The following is a 24,315-nucleotide window of genomic DNA, read 5'->3' on the forward strand; positions in this document are numbered from 1 at the left end:
TCTGTAATGATTTCCATGCAAGGATTGCTTCAGGAGGGAAAAGGCAGTCTTTCTTCTTCAAAAGGGTAACCCAGTATGCCCAGCAAAGCAAAATGTGTAGGATGGTGGCTTTCATGTCGTGCAGGTAATTGGCTCCTTGACTAATCTTCAAATATAGAGAGCAGTTCTGAAAAAAAGTAAAGCTTTTGGTTTGGAGGCTTTTCGTAAAAGGAATGGAAATGCCAAATTTTACCAGCTGGGACTCTCACATACTGCGTATAACATGAGAGGCTATAGCGATGTGTGGATGGGGCGAAGAGCAAGCACATGACTTTGTGTGTGGCAGTGTTTCTTCTTACAAGCAGGTTTAACATTGCAGGCCTTGTTTCCAGTCTGGGGCCATAATGCAATAGAGTTGTGTTGCTATTTGTGTGTGTGTGTGTGTGTGTGTGTGTGTGTGTGTGTGTGTGTGTGTGTGTGTGTGTGTGTGTGTGTGTGTGTGTGTGTGTGTGTGTGTGTGTGTGTGTGTGTGTGTGTTGTTATAAAAAGGATAGATACCAAACAATATTCACTTATCACCAAAACAAAAGACTATATTCTATAAAATAATGAAAAAGTTATTCATCCTCCAAGATGAATAAGCCGGATTGACTATCAAGGTTTTATTGTCCAGTAGGCTGCACTGCATGAATGCTGGTGGAAGGACAGGGAGGACCAGAGTTTGAGGTCCGTGCCGTGGGACTCGGGAGGAAGCAACGCAGGGTACTTTGCCAGCATTAGGGCCGCCCTTCCCACGACTGGTTACACAACGTCTATCCTCAGAACCAGGACAATAAGATGAATTGAATTGTTATGTATGACACAGAGCCCACCTGGCTTGACGAGTGAGGGCTCCTGGTTCTTCATAAATCAAGGTTTTTGTACTGCCGCTTCCTATACCCGCCCATGCTACCATTCCACCAACCACCTCCTGCCGCCCGTGTCACTTGTTCATGGCTGAGGACAAAGGGAGGGATGGAGAAGGAGGACCACTGTGATAGAACCACTTTGAATGAACCATGGGTGCATTTCAGTCGTGTAGCTAGCTGCCATTACTAGCATATCACACCTTTCAGATAATACATTAGTCTAGATTTTGTTGTTGTTTTGTTTTTCTCAGAGGGCTGCATTTTCCCCAGTCACCATCACCCTCCCGTGTTTTGGGGGCTTAAAACATAAAACGTGAGGCATTATGCTGTTAAAGACTGTTACAAAGTTGGACTTGTTTATTATATTTTTACTCAATAGTAGTCCTTGTGGGAGTTTCTTAATTTGAAATGTGAACCATGGCAATAAAAGACCCCACATGGCCAAGAAGTGTCATTGCTGTTAGTTTTTTATGTATAAAAAAATTATGACACTCCCCCAGCCCTTGCTGCCCCCCACCCCTTAGAAACATTGCTATACCCCATATGTGATTACAGCCATTAACTGCCAAACACAACAGGCACTGTATTGTCAGCATAATGCAATTGCACACATTGAAAACAAATGTGTTGACTTTGTTCTGTATATTGCTATGGTGTAGTGTTCGACCAATAACAATGAAAAAGTGTGTGTTTTGAGTGATTTTATTGAAAAAACAACAACAGCAACAACAACAACAACAGCATAGTAGGATCTGTAAAAGGTGCTCTTGAGAACATCATTCGCAGACTAGGGGAAGGGTAGAGCTTGTAGTTCTGCAGATAGTCAGATGGCTGTTTTGAATGTAGGTATTTAGCACCTCCTGCTGGTGAACAGAAGTGGTTTCAAAAACCTTCACCTAAATTAGTTCAAGTTAAAGTAAAAGAAGAATCAATAAAAAATCTAACATCAAACTTAAAGTACATAGCAAAACTACTGGTAAAGTACATTTTAGTGGTGGACTGCAAATATGGCAACTTTTGTCTAACTTTAGACAGTAACATGTGATACATTATATATATTATGTCACATATATTATATTTATATCCAAGGCTTATTATTTAGCATTTTAAATAATTCCTGATAACAACCTGGTCTCTTTAATGTATAATTGGCCATGGTTATTATATTTTAAGAACTACGGCCAGCTTTGCCCCAACAACTCAAACCAGTTTCAAACAGTGAGCTGATCAAACTCAAACACCGATCTTGATCTTCACGTTGCTATACGTGTGCCACTAGTGACCGATCAGGTCTGCATATTTATGCACTGCATAGGTTTGCATAAGGGGGGGCTCACAGAAGGTCAGTCTCTTTCAGTGGCGGGTGACTGCTGTCTGCAGGGGGGTCTTGGTGGCCCCTGACTAGTCATACAGAAGACAGGACCTCCCCTGAAACCTCAATCTCCTTCCCCTTCTTCGGCTCCCACTGCTTCTTCTCGGCTGCCTCCATGTCCATGACGGTGAAGAGAGGCTGTTTGCCCAGCATGTCCACGCTCAACCTCCTCTGGACCTCCCGGTACTTGGTGGAGGAGAAAGGAACCGCGGAGCGGGCGTGCTGTGAGTAGGACTGCTTCCGCTCGGGGTTGGGGCAGAACAGGAACGTGTAGAAAGAGGCCGCTAGGATTCCTCCCAGGACTGGAGCGACCCAGTACACCTAAAAACACACAGTCTCTCTTTCAGACCCACGCATGCACCACCAGACGTTTCTCTGACAGTATGCTTTTCTATCAAGTATAGTATATTGGAGTGTGCATATTGCGTAAAGAGGAACAAATCAAATTGGGACCTGAACATTTTTACTTCAAAACTTGTAATATCCGAACATGCTGGATATGCTGAACCCTGCTGAGAAAAATGATTTGGAACGAACCTTATTATCAATTGTTCAGCACTTGCAACTAAGTGATTTATTTTGAATGAGTAATAACTGAGTGGGGGGAGTGAGTGAGATGGATTGTGTTTTCAGTTAGTTATTTTTTGTCACCCAGTGGTTTTCCCAGTTCCAGGTGACCAGGGCAGGACCGAAGGACCGTGCTGGGTTCATGCTGGCTCCAGTGTAGGGGATCTTAGGGTAACCATCACACATGAAATGAAAATCATTTGGCACATGATCGTCACATTGTACAATACTCTGTATAAAGCAAAATGCAGGGCAATGTTTTTTAAATCCTTATCTATATAATAGTGCTACAAAAAGTAGCTAAAGGTGAAATCTGTGTGTCCGTTCAAAACGTTCACACAGATTTGAAGTTTCATACATAAAAGTTACCCCTTGGTTACCAACAGTCCATATTTATAATGGAAATTATAAATATTCTCTTTCTCGTCATCTCTATTGTGTCCGATAATTGATTTGACACCGAGGAGGATTTGCCTTCTCATTTACACTGTATAAGCCTTTGCCCACAACAAGTAAATAAAAAGCCCTACTGGCCTGTAACACAATGGTATCTTCATAACGTTGTTTGTACTTACAGCAAACAGGTGTCCAATACACACAGAAAGGCCAATGGCTAGAGAGGGGGAGCCACTGAGGTCACTGCGTTTAGGGTCACAACTTGCAAACACAGTGAAGACCAGCTGGAAAGTAATGAAGAGTTCGACTACCAGGGCGTGGCCCGCCGATATACTGGTTTGGACCTGTCACGTAAACACACATCACAGTTTTGGTAAAAGTAAGTACTTCAGTTTGACTCAATGCAAAGGTATTCAGAACCTCTAGTATCGCTCTACAGTACTACAACGTCATCTTTGTTATCACCATGGTGACCCCCAGGCCTCCCCTGACGGACTCGGGCGTGACACCGTACAGGACGGCGGCCCCAACCACAGAGCCCAGACACTGGGCCAGCAGGTAGAACACGGCTTTGGCCACGCTCAGGTTCCTGGTCACCACCATGGCCACCGTGACGGCCGGATTCAGGTGGGCTCCGCTAACGTGCCCGAAGCATTGCACCATGGTGGCGATGCTCAGGCCGAAGCACAGCGAGATGAGGACCAGGTCCGGGGCTGAGGCGTGCTGCGCGTCCCCCGCCGACCAGTTGGTGCACGAGCCGACGCTGAGCAGCACGAAGATAAATGTTGCGGTGAACTCGGCTGCCACGCAGCGCCAGAACTCCTGGGTCCACACGCCTTTGAAAGCGGTCATAATTCTGGTCGTACACCTTAAGCGACAGTGTTTCGAGCGGCTGTGGCAAATACACTTCGACCAACACGTCCTGCAGGGAAGGGAGATCACTCGTTAAAGGTCTGCGTTGTAATCCATTTGTTGAGTAAAATGGATCCATATGATGCATGGATATATGTTTAGAAGTACAGACATGTTAATAACATCTACATGTTCGTGGTGTTAAGGGATCGACCATAAACCACTAGAAAATACATTTGCACATCTCAACAAGATCCCTGTCCTAGTAGAAGGCCCAATTAGGTCACGGTGGAATACAATAGCTTTATGCAACTTTCTCTTTGGATAACAAAGGCCGATAATAGAGAGTTGTATTACTATTATTATTTTATACCAATAGGGCCTACAATAACTAATGGCCAACACAGTGGTGGTCAAATTGCGATTCGTAAAAAAACTAATTAATTGCACCACAACAAATTTGCCCATGATTGTGTAAGCAACAGAAAGAACGTTTCCAACAAACCCGAACCATCTGAACATAAAAAAAGGAGGCATTGATGGCTCCAAAGTCGACCAGATCAGTTTGGTCCAATAACCAATTAAATACTACGAAAGACAGCGCGCAAAATCGGTATTTTATCAAGCAGCACACTGCATCGTACTCACCTCAGACGCGCCAACGCGTTGCTGCACTCGCTCATGTCTCACGGCGCTGTCCCAGCTCGCGACGTGTGCGTGATTTATGCGAGTGGAAGCGTGCGCGCGTGTTTATGGTTCCCACTTTCATTGGGGTCGGGGGTTGCGCCCGCGGTTACCCTCCTCCCGCTCAGCCGGATTGTTCGGGGCGGACAGAATGTTCAAAGTATAACGAACTAACGAAACGAACCCAAGTTACCTTCAGTTTTCTTACTTATTAAGGATGTAGGCCTATTAAAAGAAACGGCGCGAAATAGCCCTACATTTAATATAACACAAATTAAGATGTCAAACCATTCTAATGTTTGAAGTTGTATGTCTCGACTCGAGGTTACACGGCAAACTGTTGATCAAACACAAATGTTGTTTTGGTCATTAGCGGTGTCCCAAATTCACTGCGTTCCGAGTAGATGCATAGCCTCCAGGCCAGAAAAAGACAAAGATGTCAGTGTTGTTGGTGCGGGGCGTCCCATTCTCTTCCCCAACGCTAAACACACGCGTGCACACACACACGCACGTAATTATCTACCCTACAGTTTTGTTGGTATAAAACCATACCAATTGCCAAGAATTGTAGGCCTACATATAAATATAGCTATCAGTAGGCCTAAAGTGCGCCATTCATGTATTTACTTTTTTACAATTAGGCTAAGTATATATTTTTAAAAATGTATAATTATATTATTATTATATATATTATATTATTATTGAAATTAACCACTCCAAACCTGAACACCTGAGTTATCCAATTAGATAGGCATATGTAAACCGGAAGTAAAGAGGTCTATTTGTATTATTTATTTCTTATTTCTTATTTTTTATAACATTTCCTATCGGGACCTTGTCATGCATAAAATCAAAAACATTTACGGCAGCTCAGCTGCCGCACGTCAAGCCACTATGGCATCGAGTTTGCTAGCCTACGGTTTCGAGTAAAAGCAGAATAAATCATTTAGGCCTATCTTTAAATTCGTAAATGACTGAAGTGTACTTTTTGTAATAAATCCTCATCTGTCTTTGTGTAAATTACAATTTACATTTGATCCCTCCAAGAAATGAATGGCAGGCACATTTCTCTCGCTCGCATTGTCCCCTTCAAACTTTAAACCAAAGATACCATTTTCTTTTACAGCCTCACTAAATCACAAACACTGTCAAAATTGATTTATTATTGTTTAATTTGCCAAGTTATCAAGCCTGTCTTTTTCTGGCCATCACAACTGAATCTTTTTGCACTGCTATTGGTGAATTACTACGAAATAGGCCTATTGCACTAAGCACTTTTTTGCACACATCAATTTGCTCATATTTGTCTTCACATGAAGTAATCTTGCACTGTACAATATTGCATTGTTCTGTCCTGATTACTATGTTGCCTTTCATGTTGTATTCATGATGGATTGAATTTTTTGGAATGAAAGCAAGTTTCCCAGAGTGGGCTAATAAATTAGACTTGACTAAACATTGACAAAGGCATTGGGAAATGTACAATTTTATCAGAAGAGAACACTAGAGGAAATCGCTCTGAAAGGGATAACCAGGAAGCGCGTAGGCCCCGCCTGCAGGGGCGGAGGTTGGGCATGTTTCAGCCGTCCAGGTGGTGAAGTAAACTGGCGCCACTGGCCCAGGAGCCGGCACTACGGGCCCATAACCATGTGAGGGAGCGATGAAGCTTGGCTGATGAACCAGTTGAACCTGTGGGCTTGTTAGTGTGGAGGGGGGCGGCTGCATGTTGACCACACCGGCTTGAGCCGGCCCATGACAGACCCCAGGAACCCCGTTGCGTAGCTTCATCTCGCGAGCCAGCTGACACCAGGAGCACCAGCCACAGAAACAGGACGCCATGATGTCCTTGCACAGTGTGCCCTGTTACAGAGTGAAACACAACCAGGGTCCCTCAGTTGGCGGTCCGCGGGCCAAGCGCGGCACATTACAACAAACTTTTACATAGTTGTAAAGGTTAGTGATTGCGCAAAATGTGTTCCTGTTGTAATCATAAATTGTGGCACGCAGCTTGTTTTTTTTCTAAATGGCCGACATCCACTTTCTATTCTTACTGTGTATCTTGATTGTGCCCTGTATGTTCTGTGTGTTATTCAAGAGTATTCTCTTTTCAAAATGCTGCTTTAAAGTTGACAGATTATACCACCAGGTGTGAGTGTGATTAGCCGTTGCAAGCTGTAACAAAATGGCTTGAAACGGCTAATCACACTCACACCTGGTGGTATAATATGTTTCCTTTAAAGTGAGCACATCAGTTTTCGCTTGAATTCGAACACCCGGAAAATGAATCAAATGTGTTTTGGGATGGGAGTTCTAGGAAGAAGGGGCGTGTTATCCCCAAGATCACGATCCATGCCAACTTTGAGAAACCTTTTTTTAAGCTAGAAACATCAACCGCTCCTTGAGCCACACATCCGCACGTACGTTGGCGGTCGCATAACCCTCTCGATGGGAGGTACCTTCGTCTAGTCATCAAACTTCCCTTTTGGAGGCACTTCAACGTCAAGATGAACGTAGTAAGTATCCAATCTGAGGTGGATGTGAAGGACGCTATGTGACGCTATAGCAGCAACGGACCTTGATCCCATATCTGTGGCGGATGGCGACACGGAGCGCCAGGCCTGCAGGGGGTACACACAGAGGTATCCCAACGGCCGCCGCCACGGCCGGGGTGAGTATGTCCAATAACGGGAGGCATCTCCTCTCTCCAAACTTCTTGGTTGTGGTGCAGGCAAAGCAGGGCCAGCACCAGAATGCATAGCAACCTGCAAAAAGTATTTTTAAAAGGATGGAAATTGTCTTTGACATGATTTATGCGATTCTTTCACTCAAAGTGCCCCCATATTGAATAAAGGAACATCAAGGAGCAGATATGGATTAGGTATCACTCACAAGTTGTAGGCTGCTGTCATTGAGGATCGATCCCGGAACCTTTTGTCTGTGAGCTGAATATGCCTAGCTGCTACATCAGGGGCACATCCTGATGTGCCCCTTCATGATATGACTACTGAACAGTGGATGTTCCATGAGGCGTTACATTTTGATCATGCAGATAACATAGAGTCATGGAACTGATATACGTACAGGAATTCATATCATCACAGCAGTCGAGCAGTTCAGTGCTCCAGCCGGTCAGCTCCGGAGGGGAGGGCGGGACATGGTGGACCACCACTGAGTTGGCCATGGTCGGCTAAAAGGCTGTCACACCTTAAACACACACAGAGTTGAACACAGCAGCACAGCTGATCAACCAACACAGAGGATTTTGGTAATTATTGTACATTCAAATCACGCCTTTATATTGCTTCATAGTATCTCTCCTACTTACAAACAAAATAAAAAAGTAATATTTGTTACATACTTAACATGTCCTTTTAGTCTCCGAGCAGTAATACTATCTGAGATCTCTTGTTCAGCCCACTGGTATGTGTTGTTCGCCATCCCTCATTGATTTCTTTGAGTGTTATTAATTATTATTATTCTTCATGTTTAACCTCTGTTTTCCTTTTATTCCTAGTCTGTTTTACATAGTTTTGAATGATGACTATATGCTCTGTAAGGTGACCTTGGGTGTCTTGAAAGGCGCCTCTAAATTAAATGTATTATTATTATTATTATTTACATTTGAGTTCTATGCTGCCGTCTGCATCCTCACAAATATACTTTTAAATTCGGAATTAAGGTATCAGATGTTATTTAAGGGTTTAACATGTTTTAACATACCCACACTACAATTAAAAAATATGAATGTACCCTCATACTATATACTCTAGTAGAGCGTCTTTTTCTTTTCAGCAAATTCTGAATGCAAAGAATGAAAATGTAAGGCAGTTCATCCTACCTTTTCACCGGTGAGGTGGATCTTGACTGTGAGAGAGAGCAGAGCAGCCAGCAGCCTGTGGTGGATGACTACACATCTGCCCCATACACGTATATATGTCAGTTAGTGAACAAGTATAAGTATATGTATCTGTGTTGGAGAAAAACAAACAATCACACACAGGCATGACGGTGACTTACTGCATACACATGGTGTTGAAAAGTAGGGTGCGTTGTCACAAGCTGGAATCCCAGATTTGTTTGAATAGTATTCGTTGACAGGACTTGTAAGAACCCGGGTGGTGACGTTGCCTTTCTTTCGAGATGTCAGCTTTCAAAAGAATAAAGAGTTCATGTGACTGAGAAGTGAATGTAAGGCCAGTTAAGACCAGACGTCAAGGTACTTTGGACGTATTCTTTTTGGAGGATGTCATGGACTGTTCATCATTATTAATAAGTCCAATCATTGGATATTGTTATATCAAAGATAGATTTGTAGATATGGAGGTGCGTAAATGGAAGGTTTATGAACAGAGTTCATCCTGCCCACAGTACAGGTTGCTGACTACTCCTCAATGACTCAGGTAAAAAGGGGTCACAGGGTAAAAAAGGGTTAAAAGGTTGGGAAAGGGTTGTGTTCGTGCAACCATAGTGTTGTTATGACTGTAAATCAGTAGTTAATGCTATTCATCACAACTTGATGACAGGGAGAAACCAGAAAGTCTGCCGTCCACCAACCTCATCACTGGCCCCGTCCTGACAGATCTGTATGGCTTATGCTAAGTTCACCTTTAGTTCTTTATCTTCCAGCTCCCTGTGTTCCCACGAGGAGTTCACCAGACCCATGCTGCCATTACAACATGCTTTATGTTCAGTGAGCATCTTTAACATCTTTTACTTGATATTACAGAACATACTCAGTTGGACGGACCAAGTATTCCTGACGAGGAGGTCTTGTAACTGTTTGCCTGGTTCCTTAAGGAGTTGGGAATTACTTTATGTTCCATGTACTCCATGGCTATCCTCTGTGAACAATAGGTCATACAAATACTATCAGATGAAAAGTATCGAAGGTTTCAAATGGATTTGCTATTTCAAAGACTCCAAACACTTTATCCAAAGTGTATTAAGCCATGATGAAATAATAAAGCTGGCCAGTAATGCCCCCGGTTCACAGATAGTCCGCAATGTATGGCTGGAAGTTAATTAACCTTATGCTCATACCCAGAATCTCTAACTATTAGTGAGAATATAATGCATTTTAGGATCTTAAAGCTAGGGTAGGTCACTTATTTAAGCATCATTCTTTGTAATATTTATTGAAATTCTCTTCCCGACATCCTGACAGAAATGAATAAATCCAATGTGTTGATAAAAAAAATAAGAAATCCTAGGCTCCGGGCAAATAGTGAGTACAATTTCTTTCCTTGACCTCTGTAAATTCATGGGGTCAACAAAAATGTGGAGGTATTCATAAGGGCAGAAGAAAAGACAACTGCATTGCTAAGAGAATCTGACTGGACTTCCACTAGGCTACTTAATTATGCGACAGAAGATGTCATGTTGATAGTTTGTTTTCGTGAATGGCCAAAAGGGTGCGTCGCTTTCAATGTGGCTCATGCAAGGAATTGTGAGATTGTGAGATTCCTTGCGTAAAGTATGGTAGTATTGGTATGTATAGCATTTAGAGAATTCAACCAGCTCTCATGGGCACAGATCCGGGGGGGACGAAGGGTCTCTTCCAACTTCTGAAAAACATGAAGTGGTCCCCCCCACCCAATAGGCCTATAAATTATTTCCCAAAAAAAAGGTGTGATTGAAAATATACATTTTATAGAAGCCGAAATAATTCACACATAAACTGTACAAACTTAACCATTGGTACTGCAGATCCTATTTTCTACTTGGGGATATTATTGATGTCCCCTTATGAAAATACAAACAAGGGGGCAATGAGATCTTCCCCTGGAATCACAACTCTGTGTCTGTCTTTCCTGCCAGCCGGTGTCTATCCCTGAAGGTGACTCTGCACTTCAATCAGGAAGAAATGCCTTACCCCCCTATCTGTGTGATTACCGCCTAAAAGACTGACCGCCTTCTTTACTTGATTGCTGATGGCCAGTCTGATTGCCACCTTGGGATGCAACACGACTGTTTTAACGACACACTAGCGGCTCGTGTTCAGCCTGCTTTTTAAGGGACCCGTGTCTGTTCTCCGTCCGTTCGTCCCAGTTACTAGTCACTGACCAGCGGATGTTTTGCTCACTCATATTGGAATCCACTTTGTATTTCCTCTTTGTCTGACTGCTTCAGGCACACTTTGGCTGTACACAGCAGTCTTTTTTTTTTTGTTTATTGTAGTTCAATGTGGCCAACCCAGATTCCGTTTTTGACATTGATCTAACAATGACCGATGATAAATGCCAAACGAGTTTCTGCCAGCAGAGGGCGCTAGATGTAAATGCATCATCTACCTATACGTGATGGAGAAACCAAGAGGCTATTTTGAAGCTTTTCAACTACAATTTTTAGGTCACCCCTCTCACCAAATAATACTTTAGGCAATTTGTTATCAGTCACCATTAAGGAACGCAGTGCCCTTGCTTAAGAGCACTAAAGCAGGGCCAGATTGCCATTCCAGTTATCCTAATATCGCAAATCAGCAACAGTCTTCACAAGTTCATGCGATAACTCCAATACTGGTGTAAATTTAACATACAGGATTGATTAAGAAAGACCAATTAAATAGGGATTAAGGAAAGTGGGTTTGGAAGAGAGCTGATTCACGAGAAGTAGGGAGAGTGGGAATCAGATTTGGAAACAGGCTTCATAAACGATATGCAAGCATTTGTTGGGGTAGGATTATAGTGGGGATAAAGCGCTGGGTGGGCTCTGAGAATCAAGCAGAAGAGATGTAGGGCTACTATAAATGTCAAGCTTAACTTCCTTGAACGCCAGACCAGTTCCCTTTTAATGCTATCAACATGGAAATGGTGATTTCACGCCAATATTACCGCTATAAGACGTTTGGCCCTATAACCCATGACCCCAACGCTTTTAGTTTATCTCTTCATGGTATGACTGGAGAGTCTCCTCTGGTTGAAGGATTCCCAGATGAAGGACAGCAGGTAGCCCTGCTGGCGCGGTCCATCTTGAGGGAGGCCTGAGACACAAGGAGAACAATGGATCCTTCGCACATCACTGTTTTACACAGAAATGTATTAATGCACTTCAACAATGCACTTTATATGATCATACTGCATTCTATTTATGGTCTATGGACTGTCTGATTCCTCAAAACTCTATGCAGTTCAATAATGGACTTATTGATGATAAACTGCATTCTGTGTGTTATGTACTTTTTTCAAACACTGCTATAAGGAAAAGCCCTTATTAATGATTGCCCTACTGGTTAGATGTTAAACTGCATTTCGTTGTACTGGTTGTCCTTACTCCTACTTGACTCCATAGCTGTACCACTAGCACCACTGTGATTCACTGATTCATCTGGTGACGCTACGCAGAAAGGTTTTCCTGGACATCTCCCTCTAGCAGCTGAGCCAGCAGGGGGCCACAGAGCTGGTGCTTCTGCTGGGGGTCGGAGGAGGCAGCAGGGCGCAGGCACCTGGACTCTGGGGTACTTTCTGAGGAATCCCTAGTGCGGCAGGGCGGTCAGGTGTCCTATAGTGAACGAAATTCTATAGTGAAAGAAAATAAATAAAAATGAAAGATATCCTCAAAACAACCAATGCAATAGAAAAACAAAATGTATTTGAATCATTATGACATCAGTCGTTATCACAACAACGACAATAATCACCATCACCATCATAACAATAGTAATAAACACACATTTAAAAAAAATGGCGCCTTAGTAAATCGGCTTGATCATGGGCAGTTCATAGGGAAGGCTGTGGACTGGGTCAGGGCCAGGATTGTGCCCCCAATGGCCAACCACATCAGAAGACCTGATGCGGACTGAGTCGATGGTACTAGACAGCGTTGGCATGCACCACTAGGCCGATGCCCAGGTCCGACGCTGCCTTGGGGCATCGGAATCGTTCACTGAACCAGACAGTTCAAAGAGACGGATGAACACATGAATAACTTAGGCTGATGAAATAAGGAATAAAAACAACGAGAACTGAAGAAAGATACATTTGATCCAAAAACAAAAAATCGGCTAGTAGGTTTGGTTTCAGAAACATGAAGGCATCAAGAAAGAGATAGAGGGAGCATGAGGTGAGACAGAGGTAATAAGTGGAGGAAAAAAGACCACCCTGGGCACTAGGAATGCGATAGTGTTCAGTATAGAAACATAGCGACCGTATCACCAGCCCATAAATCCATGAAGGCCTGCTAATTTGGGGGTGCTCCTCAGAAACAAGAACAAAGCATCTCTTTGACACAGTGGGGCGATTACTGCATATCGCCATGGAGACGAGAACAGGCCACCATGATGGCCAGTGTGTGCATCTCTGATGGCTGTTTTACGGTTTGCCGGTGGAAAAAAGAACCACAGCTTTGTAATTATCTTATACTAATCACTTGTTGAAAAAAATAAAGCTAAATGGTTTGTTTCAGAAATTGACAATGTGATCCAACCGACTGACTGGGGTGTGTGTTGGTAAAAAAAAGTGCTTTGCCTAATTTACCATTATGGCTTACAGGTTATCTATTTAATTATGTATTTTCTATAATGTCTGGAGAGACTGACCTCCCTAACAAACTCACTCGCTAACTCACTCACAAACATTGATCACTGTCTCCCAATGTGACTCCCACTTCTGGGACAGTTAGTGTGCCATTCATACGAATGGCACACTAACCGAGTGTTGGGGACAAACATTGGCAAAGGATGCGAAAACAAACGTAGATGCAGTGTGGAGGTGGAGTGGAGGGTATCAAACGGCTGTCATAGCCGTTTGATACCCGCCATGTGCCATAGCTGCTGGCCTCCACCTGCTTCTCCAGAGCTCCTTTATTGTATTAACGTTCTCCAACCAGTCTCGTCACGCCTGCCACGTGTTTCGCCTGATGTTGGCTTGACATAATCAACTCAGCCCAATCTTGCAGCTGTAACGACCCACATTCACTGCTGGTTATATGCAAATGAGTGTCACCTGTTGATGACTCATTTGGTTCACCGGTTTTTCATGTAATTAAGTTCCCTACAGCAGTTCCCTTTTTTGCCTCACTCGCGGCACTGATGTACCCAATGTACAATTTGGTGTTGCCTTGAAAATGTTGTTTTCTCCCTCTGATTAGGATCACCTTCCGTTCCAAGCCTGACACTGAACTCAAATTTCAAGCAAAAATGACAATTTAACGACGGGCAGTCACTGTTCACTCCTCACTCGTTTCAAAGGTCATACAATACAACATATAGAATGGAAAAACCCTGATGAACCATGTGGAATCAGTACACGCGTGCCTCCCTTGTTCCCATGAGTCAATGCTGGCCCTCTGCCCTAACAATCCTGTTCAGCTCTCTAAGCCGGTGAGGATGACTGCACTGAAACCCCTGCATAGGGAAAGCACAGCGACCTCTCTCCTTGCATCCTCTATTTATCTACTTCAGATCCTGCCATCTGGCAGAAGATTAAGATCATTGACATTCACATGGAGTTCAGCCCCCCCCCCCCCCGACCCCTGAACAGCTTTACATGTCATGTCTACAGCTGTTGGGCAGCGCTATGGAACCGCGCTCATGCCCCAATGACCCCCCCTTCTTCCCCAGCCATGCTCAGACATTTCAGTTAATTTCCGCAACAGTCCGCATGAAGTGTTTTGGTGAGTCTCTACCACTGTCTGTTTGGATGACTTCATGTCGGATTCTCCAATCAAGAAATAAATAAAATAAAGACATACTATAAAACATCTCACACATCGAGTCGACACATCGTCGCCCACACACATTGTTGACCTCGGTAAGATTTAAACACAATGATGAGACGAAGCCAGTCTGGACTGACTGCTGGTCCTCACGTGAGGTAATCCCAATCTGGAAATTAGCACTGACACTGGATCCAGTGCTTGTCTATGAAATGGAAGAGACCTATTTTGATAGAGGTCTCTCCCCCCCCCCCCTCCAAACACACACACAAACACATCCCTGATGCCACTACTGAGCTTTGTCATCGCTATAGCGATGAACTTTTGGCAACTCAAAGTCCTGACGGTGAAGTCAAATTGACGGCAATTAGCTTCTTTGTTTCTGTACATACATATAATGAGACTAAACAAGTTTACGTCCCTAACACTATTTATATGACAATATGTTGACCTGCCTTATAATAAACATGTTATGTGGCGTTCATATAACTTCAGATGAAGATGATGTGTTGTTGGACCCTAAAAACTTTGCATTAATCTCATACAAATGAGATGCCCAAACCTACCCCTTTAAATACAAGTATGTGTGTGTGTGTGTGTGTGTGTGTGTGTGTGTGTGTGTGTGTGTGTGTGTGTGTGTGTATGAGTGTGCATGTCTGTATATGTTGTTTATTTGTACACATTATCTGTTTACACTGCTTACCAAGAGCTGTTTTTCCCCCCATTTCCAGGAATCAAGCCAAACGATCATACACTAAAATATTGCATGTAAATAGTTCTTTAGACGGAGATCCATGAGATGTTTATCAGATTAAAGGCTCATGCATTGAATCATCTTTATTCGGTTCCAGATCACGGGAGGCCCTTCACGATTCAGCCTTCATGGAGAGATGGATATAAAAGCCGGCCCTGCCAGCCCGGCTCCATGAAGCATCAGGCATCAAATCGCTTCAAACATCTGCACGCCATAATTGTAACAGATGCGCAAAAGGTCAGAGTCGTTAAACCAGAACCATGCGTGGCCAAATCCGTTAAATACATCTCAATATGTTCTGCTTCCCATTAAAGTAAACATGATCATATTCATGACAGTAGTAAAACATCACTGTTAATCCAGCCGTGTGTGTGAAGCCCCAGAAGGCCAATAGGTTCACCACCAACGTTCTCTTTGTCTGTGTCGCACTACGCAGTCAGTGTTCTGAAATACACATTTGCCCTCCCTTCTCTGGAACCTAATGAACGCCCTGTAGGGTAAACACAGAGACAGTCTGCTTTAACTATTGAATCATTGTGTGTGTGTGTGTGTGTGTGTGTGTGTGTGTGTGTGTGTGTGTGTGTGTGTGTGTTTGTGCTACATTTTATTATGAGGGGCAGTGGCTCAAGCTTACTAAGTGGACCATCTCCCCCCTGCTCGCGCACCAGTGGGATTTCCATACGAGTCACCGAGTAAGAACTCTGTTATAATGACGACCACTTGCTCTGATGTATTTAGAAGGATATTTATATAAAAAGCATATGCAGCAGTTAAAGCGAAAACAATAAATATGAGGGCAAGGGGACAGTGCCGCCCTTGTGTGTGTTTGTGTGTGTGTGTGTGTGTGTGTGTGTGTGTGTCTGTGTGTGTGCGTGTGTTCGCACCATTGCCCACTAGGACAACCAGTCTCAGTTATAATGTGTTATTTTACTTCCATTCTCTATAATGTGCTGACATAGTGTATGTCAGCACATATACTTGCATATACTTGCAAATGACTGCATAGCAAAGATGAATATTCACTACATGTATTCAGACACAGATTTTGTGAGCGTGTGTGTAATGTAAGTGGGCATGGGCCACACACTTTAACCTGCTGAGTACTCACTATGCCAGGCCTCACTCCTACCAGATGAGTAAAGACCGTAGGTGTGGGTTGACAGAACAGGGACCGGCCTCACGTGTGAGGCAGAGCGTGCATGTTGACGTCATTACGTAACTATCAAATATACTTTATTATTAGGTAGTATGATTTATTCAGTTGTAGAAAGGCATTACATACTTGGTTATGTAGGCCATACTTTTAATGTATACAGTTGTGTTGGCGATTCTCAGCATATATATAGATACAGTTATACAAATAAAATAAATGTGATACATGTATATGTGTTCTTTTATATATACATTTCTATGCAGAAAAAAATGGATGTCCTGCCTTTGGAATCTAACTTTTTTTTGCTGTTCACTTTCTCAAATTGCAGCTGAAACCAGTGATTCGTGAAAAAAAACATGATTATTAATGTGCCCAAGAAATATAACATTACTATGATCTATCAAATTGACAAATGTTAAAAAATATACATCCTAAAAGTATAACACAGTAAAACCTGTACCTATACCTATAACAACCAAACTGCCTCGCTCCTGTCTCTGTGACAGGCCTGCTGCCCTGAGCCCTACCCTCAATGCCCCCAAATGGACCAGATGAGGGGTAGTAGGAAGGTTCTAGCGCAGCTTTTCTGCCTGGCAAAATACTCTGCTGTTATACATGCTATACAGTATTCAATCAAGGGGCACCTCATAATAATGTGTGTTACCGCATCAGCGATCACGATGGGACACCTGCCTGCAAACAGTTGTCCCCCGTTAAGGCGCTTGACCTTAAAGTGGCTGAGAAAACGCAGCCCCCGGAGAGGCTGAGTGACACTCATTGTTATTATAATCCCGCAGGATCGCACAATTAGACACTTGGATGTCAGCCAGCCATTAGCCTCCGACGCAACACTCAAGGTTCATACTGTGTGTGTGTGTGTGTGTGTGTGTGTGTGTGTGTGTGTGTGTGTGTGTGTCTCGCTCTAAAGAATAGGAAAGTAGAAGAGACGAAGAAAGAATTTTGCATCATTTTGTCATGCTTTTTTTTATCACGAGGTGTGTATGTGTGTCTGTCTGGACACATACAGTATGTGACAGTATGGATTTTCACATGATTGTGTGTGTGTGTGTGTGTGTGTGTGTGTGTGTGTGTGTGTGTGTGTGTGTGCATGCATGTGCTGTGTGTGTGTGTGTGTGTGTGTTTCAGCACCTCACACTGACTACCAGATGGCAGTGCTTCCTAATCATGCCTGTGTTACTTAAGAAGTAAATCCCCTGTTGGAAAACCAACACAAATACAGACACACACACACGCAGATACACACACACACACACACACACACACACACACACACACACACACACACACACACACACACACACACACACACACACACACACACACACACACACACACACACACACACACCCACAAACACAAACATTGTAGAAGGATAAATGGAGTCTGGTACCCAAATGAAAACAAAGAATTAGGGCATGGTCTGATTTGAAGGGCCAGCCACACATCAAGGTGTTCTTCACACAGCCTCCCATTACTACTACTATTACTACGATTCAAACGCTTCCAGGCTGAGGGGATCCAATCCTCTCTGAGCTGTGCAACTGAACACTTTGATGTTGACATGCAATACCCTGGGTTTACATCATTGATCATTCACCCCAATATGAATGAATACATTTTCATCCACATGTTAGTGTTGACAAAAAAAGAAAGCTTGGTGATCCAGGGTTTCCTCATCCAACCTACAAAGATCTTGATTAGATTAGCTTGTTTCAAATTCCTTGTGTCAAATTAGCAAATCAACGGATCATTGGTTGGATGGCTGCACGGACGATTAGATGGATGGATCAATGAATGAATTAATGATTTTGTGAAAAAGGCTTCTGATTCAGGGGAGATGTGGTTCATAACAAGATACGAAATGTGCTTCGATCCCTTCTCCTCTTCTTATATACCGTTTTATACCGTTTGAAAATAAACCAACAGTTGGTTCATTCTCCCAGGCTTTTACAGAGATCATGTAGACTAGACATGACCCCTTACCCCACTAGACCCATGTTCCCCCAACCCCAGTCTTCACCAGGGACTTGTGAAGGGTGAGGTGTGTTTTGTGTTATTGCATTGTATATCCAATTTATTGCATGGAATATAACTGGTTAATGTTAAAGTCCTGGGAGAGGAACAAATGTTTTTTTGATCTGTTTACAGCCATGGGGTTTCTAGATTCAAGCGTGACTCTGGTGAGGGGAGACGTTTGAAGTGAGTGCTACATAAAGGTGTTTAGATATGCTGTGCTCATAAAAGGCAGCATTTGCTGTTCAATAAGCATGTTTATGTATGAGGTAGCTCTACCCTCTGCAACACAACTTCGACAACGTTAACCTTGAGTCTCGTCGATTTTAGTGAGCTATGAAGAAGCATGGTCACAGCTGCTGTGTTTAGTTCTGCAAATCTGCACATGTTGACAACTTTGGAGCAGCACACGGTAAAATAGCATCTGTTCCTCAAAAAAGCTAAGAAAAGCATCAAGCTTTGCTTCACTGACCGTATACTACAGTGTTATCAAATGCTTTACCTACAAGCTATTTCCAAAAAGTGTTTTGTCAAAACACTTATCTTAACACTCAAGGACGATGTGTGTGTGTGCACTGCCTATCAGATCTGCTCTTAATCTATTTGGATTCAAATGGATCCATTTCCTTCTATAAAGATGTATACAACATTATACAACATAGCATAAACTTTCATTCCTCCCCGTAACAAGAAGTCATCGAAAGGTAGTCAGCCCAGTGCCCTTTGCTAACAAACCCTGTGTCAAGGACATGGACAAACAAAGTAAGAGCCAATGTCCCCTCCCTTACCACATATGTCTATGAATCACAGCAAGAATGGGCTGTTGGTGACTCATATGCTCATATGCACGCACGCACACACGCACACACACCCTCCCCATGGACATCTAACTGCTTAACAAACAGACCAAAGGATTACATCCAAAAGGTCTATCCCCCATGGGCTTCTTGCAGTTTTATTTAGGGCGGTGCTAAACCTTTTGATAAAATGGTTTAATATTGCATCTACCCGCAAGAATTACCACATCCGTCGTATTTCTCTTTCCTGCTTTGAACTGAAATGTTTTTTTTTGGCTTGAAGAGTCAAAGCAATAGGGTCGATGAAGTGCTTCTATGGAATTAAATACATATTGTTGTGAGTGATGACACTGAAGATATCATTTTGTTTTTATTTAATCTGGAACCTGCTTCTGGGTTTACAGGATTCAACCTGGTCATGGTTGATAAGAGATCGGGGATTTAGAGGAAATACAGTTAGGGGCAGAAAATCTTTTCCCCTAACCCCTCCCCCTCATGAAGAGAAGAGAAGAGAAAATGTATTATTGTAGAAATAACCATTAATCCTCTTTATTGTTAACTTAATAATAAAAAGTTAGATGGTCACTTTTACAATTATGAATTGAGATGAAAATATGATTCTGTAGGTAATATTGTACATTACATTTGGTTACACTTCTGTTGTTGGTGTTTTGTGAGGATTAACAGATAATTGTTCAACACATTTTAAATCTGTAGGTCTAGATGTCAATTCCATAAAACAGTTTTTTCCAATGTGTTCCGTTCTTTGCTGCTTGTGCAATTCTATTGTCAGCTGCTTCTGGCTGGATGGTCCATGCGGAGGGTAATCACAGTGTCATAAATAGTGGCAAATGATCTGTTAGTTTGTAGAAAAACTACGATCTTGTGGTTTTGTTACTGGCACTTGTTTTGAATTAGCCACTACTCAGAACACACTGGAAATGGTTGTAAAGTAAGTGAAGGTGCATTCCCCTCACATGAATTTAAGCTAGGCTACTATAGCTTTAAAAGTCAATGGAAGCGGCAAACAGAGAGTTAATGCCCGCTTCTTGGACGTACAACAAGCCATCTCGTCTGAATCTTGGTAGGACAGGCCACTGCCAATGAACAGATATCTCGATGTATCCCTTTAAGTTTCCTCACTTGGTGCACACTCACAGTATGAGGGGAAACAAACAAACTGTGTGTTTGTGTGCAAAGAGAGGTGATATACCCAGAATACATCAACTCAATGGTGTTCTTATCCCCTGGAATGCCACAGGATCCACACAGCTCATAACATCACAGAGTCAATTGCTTCCAAGCGTGCCAGAGTTCTGGTTATAAGATGTTATCATGGGCGTTTCTAGGTTTCATAAACATCCAGGGCCCAGAGGGAAAACGACAACATTTGATATGCTTTATTGTGCATTGAAATTTTTTCAGAATGCTTTTATTTTAGCTTTAAATAGCTACCTGACTGCTGTGCTGCTTATCCCCAAACATCTAAAGTTCCATTCACGTTATTTCAGAGTACAATGAATACAAGTGAGACAGACTTTATATAATGTATATAAATATAAAACACTGATATTATATTCACTGAAGGTGGTAAACAGTCTGGTTATGTTTTTAAACTGTTTATTCTCTTGCCAGAAGGGCTGTCTAGAAGGACTTGGCTACATATAAATATTGATTTTTTGGTACATATATTTGGGGCTAATTAAATAATATCCGGGGCTTTAGCCCCGAATAAAACAGCCTAGTGACGTCACTGGATGATATACTCTACATGTTCACTGCCATACGTACCAGTGTTAAGAGTAGAGCCAGACCCATACTGGATTTTAGGGGCCAATTCCAATACCAATCTTAGAGAGGAAAACATACTGACGATATATCGGCCAATATTCAATATATATATATAAAATATGCTGTGGTATCCTGGGGTTGGAGCAGCTCCTTGGGATTTGCTGCTCACCCTCCAGCAATGCTTCAGGCCACAACATCGCATTAAAATCCTGAGCTCAAGGAACCAATGAATAGTATGGGGAGGAACTAACATTTCGAAAATCTGCCCCATATGACATCACTAGTGGGCGTGTCCACCTAGATCTGTGCTGGATAGATCAGCAACGTTTATGGTGTGTTCCTGAATCCTCGGACACCAGCCTTCCGAGTTGCACGTTTGACGTCACTTCCGGTCTAGGAGCATTCAAAGCGTTCCTGTTCGTCTTTGTGATTGTGTCATGAAATTGGCTAGTCGTTGTTTATCGTTAGCTACATTAGCCTCTTTAGCAAACCAGGCTGAAAACAAACAACACAACTTTCCATTGTATTGCACTCACAGCAAGACCATGCAATGTATAAATTGGTGACCGGAATAAAGTAGCAATTTAATCAAGTGTGTAAGAGCATTTAAAATCGACATTAAAATGACCTACGTGTCAAATTAGTCATCACTGCTCTCGGTCTACTCTCAGATTTTCGAAAGATGAAGACAAAAAGGGGGCGTGCCTTCGTGAAATGCCACAATAAAGCTGGAAGATCTTCGACTTTCGACTCGGAAGTCTGGCGGTCGAGGATTCAGGAACACACCATTACTTCAGTCCACTGGGTAGGCTGGTAGACTGATCTATCCAGCACAGATCTAGGTGGACACACCCACTAGTGATGTCATATGGGGCAGATCTTCCAAACGGCTTGTAAGGCTAATCATACTCACACCTGGTGGTATAATATTTCCCCTTTAAAGGTTCCACCACAGTAGAGGATTTATAAAGGGGTTATAATATTCATACATCAAACTATTTCTAAAGTTTTCCAACCCTATCTGTAATATAATATCGGCTGGTAAAATATTAATATTTATAAATATATATATCGGCCGTGCTCTAGCTAAGAGCAACTTTTGTATTCGCACACTTCTTTTTTTTTTTTATATATAATTCACATATTTAATACATTTTCACAGACAGTACTTACAGGGTTACTAGGTCATTGGATACAAAAACACATAACACAAAATTCATGAATTTCACAGCTTCAATTTCATGGATTTCATGACGGCATACACTAAATTAATTTCCAACTCTCAAGAAAAAATAAATAAATAAATTCATCAACCATTCAAAAAACTAAAGGTTAGTTAGTGACAAAAAAAAGAAGTTGTATTTGCACACTTCTTTGACATTTAAACATGGTGCCAAAAACGGGGTCCACCGTGATAGACTAAAAGGTCTGATGCTAAACTGGAATAGATTATTCACCCAAGAAGATGACCTAGTGCTACAGTCACACGCACACGGTCGTCACAGACTTGGATGTGCAAACATGTATGCCAAGGAAGCACCACAAGTCATTTGGGACCATATGAGTTGGTCTCTTCAAATTAACTTTATTCCCCATGGTTCAGAACCACTAGGAGCTCTGAAAGAGGAGGTGAATCTGAGGTGCTGGAGTCAGTACCTGGCTAAAGATCGAGTGGAATTTCAGAATTTCAGTCGGCCAGCATCTTTTGACACCTCAAGTCCACCAGATCTGACGGCATCAGCCTCTGCCCTGGAGATACATGGTGAGGAGCAAGCCCATGGTGTGACAGCCCATTATCCAACATTCACTAGACACACAGTTTGTGTGTGTGTGTGTTTAGTGAATGTCCCAACAGGCTGGAAGACTTCACACATCATCCCACTACCTACGAAACCCCACCCCACACTCCCAATCACACAGGCCGTGATCACATACACTCTCACATGGATTTGGCAATCACACACACAGATTGGGATAAATGGCCGTGTATGTGTACATGTAGGCCTATGTGTTTATATATGTAAGTATGAAAGTACGAAAAACAAATGATCTTGTGTGTCAGATAATTTGTTTTGGTAGTTGGAGCATGTTGAGCAAGAACATTTTGTTCTTGTTTGTCTGAATGGGCAAAGTATTATTATTGGTATTATTATTAAACACACATGCGTAATACATTATAATTGATAAACATCATGTAAACAGTGACACTACAATAATATTTGAAAATAATAAACGAGTATAAGACCAAACTTGGTTGTCCTTAACTGTGTAAATGCCTTCGATAGCTTTACTACAGCTCTTCAGCAGACGTGAATGTAGATCAAATATTCACCGTCGGACGAGGATATTCTGCCGCTCGCTCTTCCCCCGCTTCCTATTGGTCCGTACGCGCTGACAGGAGAGGAGGGAGGAGGGGGACACCGACTTCAAATACACTGGATCTGAACAGAGTAGGCTGGTTCTCGCCTCGGCTTAAACTAGGTTACACACGCTACCGTTTTGAAGTTTTTTTTCATATTACGCACTGAAAGGCATATCGACTGAGTGCGCACCGGACGAAAGTGACGTAGGCGCAACGGCAAAGTAAAGAGTCAACAACCCCAAAAGAGGGCGAGCAGCATAAACGCACGCTGAATAAAAGACACGGACCGCGACCGTAACACGTATCGGGGTGCAGAGTCAGACCTGCCTGTCCGAGGAGAACAGAGGAATTCACCCATCAGCCAGAGGATCTCCCACTGTTCGTACAACATGGGGAGCTTTTAATTTGTGGTCGCTGGAAACACGCGGGGCGGCGGGACTTCCCTTTGTTCCCACGTGAGGACGGTGGATGCGTTGTGGAGGAGATTTTGGAGGGTAATTAAGCAATCTGTTTTACTATTATTTGATATGCTTATTTTATCACCGGACGTTTCTGCGTATCTGTATGTTCATCGTTTCCTTTAAGATACCAGAGTAAAACGAATAATGGTTCAAATGCAGCACCATCAGAACATAGAGATGGCTTTAAATATATATAATGTAGAGGTTGTATGGAGAGACTTCGGCTGATGGATTTCCCCGTACAAGTTGGGACAATGTTTTACTTTGATTTCTTCCCATTTTACTTGAATTGGAACAACATGATAGCATATATATATTATTCTGTAATCATGTAATGTTTTTTTTTGTCTACCAACGGTTCCAAGGGCTAAAACAATTCAATTTATGTGAACAATGAACTTTTCATATGGTAGGCTAATATGAATTCGTTATTTCGTTGATTCAAAATATTTTGCCATTGAGCTACAACATGGCTGTTATTGATATATATTATAAAATAATATATATGGTACCTAACAAAAAGGTATCCACAGTCTGTTAATGCCTTATCATAA

General features: G+C 42.5%; 3 protein-coding genes across 3 annotated transcripts in view; 1 reads left to right on the forward strand and 2 right to left on the reverse strand.

Annotated features, from left to right (window-relative positions):
- Positions 1–1,573: 1,573 nt before the first annotated feature.
- On the reverse strand, positions 1,574–5,101 carry LOC132469369 (aquaporin-4-like). Its single transcript, XM_060067328.1, has 5 exons — positions 4,723–5,101; positions 3,688–4,144; positions 3,402–3,566; positions 2,911–2,991; positions 1,574–2,580 (listed from the first exon to the last, which is right to left on the reverse strand). The coding sequence occupies exons 1-5, from the start codon at positions 4,755–4,757 to the stop codon at positions 2,293–2,295; spliced, it is 1,026 nt and encodes a 341-aa protein (XP_059923311.1). The 5' UTR covers positions 4,758–5,101; the 3' UTR covers positions 1,574–2,292.
- A 1,127-nt stretch (positions 5,102–6,228) lies between these two features.
- LOC132469808 (uncharacterized) lies at positions 6,229–8,710 on the reverse strand. The gene is made up of 4 exons (XM_060067874.1): positions 8,597–8,710; positions 7,840–7,962; positions 7,333–7,520; positions 6,229–6,618 (listed from the first exon to the last, which is right to left on the reverse strand). Exons 2-4 carry the CDS (start codon positions 7,937–7,939, stop codon positions 6,262–6,264), a joined length of 645 nt encoding a protein of 214 aa, XP_059923857.1. The 5' UTR covers positions 7,940–7,962; positions 8,597–8,710; the 3' UTR covers positions 6,229–6,261.
- Positions 8,711–23,381: 14,671 nt separating this feature from the next.
- Positions 23,382–24,315, forward strand: part of pde4ba (phosphodiesterase 4B, cAMP-specific a) — a 98,600-nt gene continuing 97,666 nt past the window's right edge. Inside the window, exon 1 of the mRNA XM_060066284.1 lies at positions 23,382–23,794. Within this exon, the coding sequence (XP_059922267.1) occupies positions 23,769–23,794 (26 nt within the window). The 5' untranslated portion in view covers positions 23,382–23,768. The remainder of the gene's footprint in view (positions 23,795–24,315) is intronic.

Source organism: Gadus macrocephalus, chromosome 12, assembly GCF_031168955.1.
Source record: "Gadus macrocephalus chromosome 12, ASM3116895v1".
NCBI classification, from domain to species: Eukaryota; Metazoa; Chordata; class Actinopteri; order Gadiformes; family Gadidae; genus Gadus; species Gadus macrocephalus.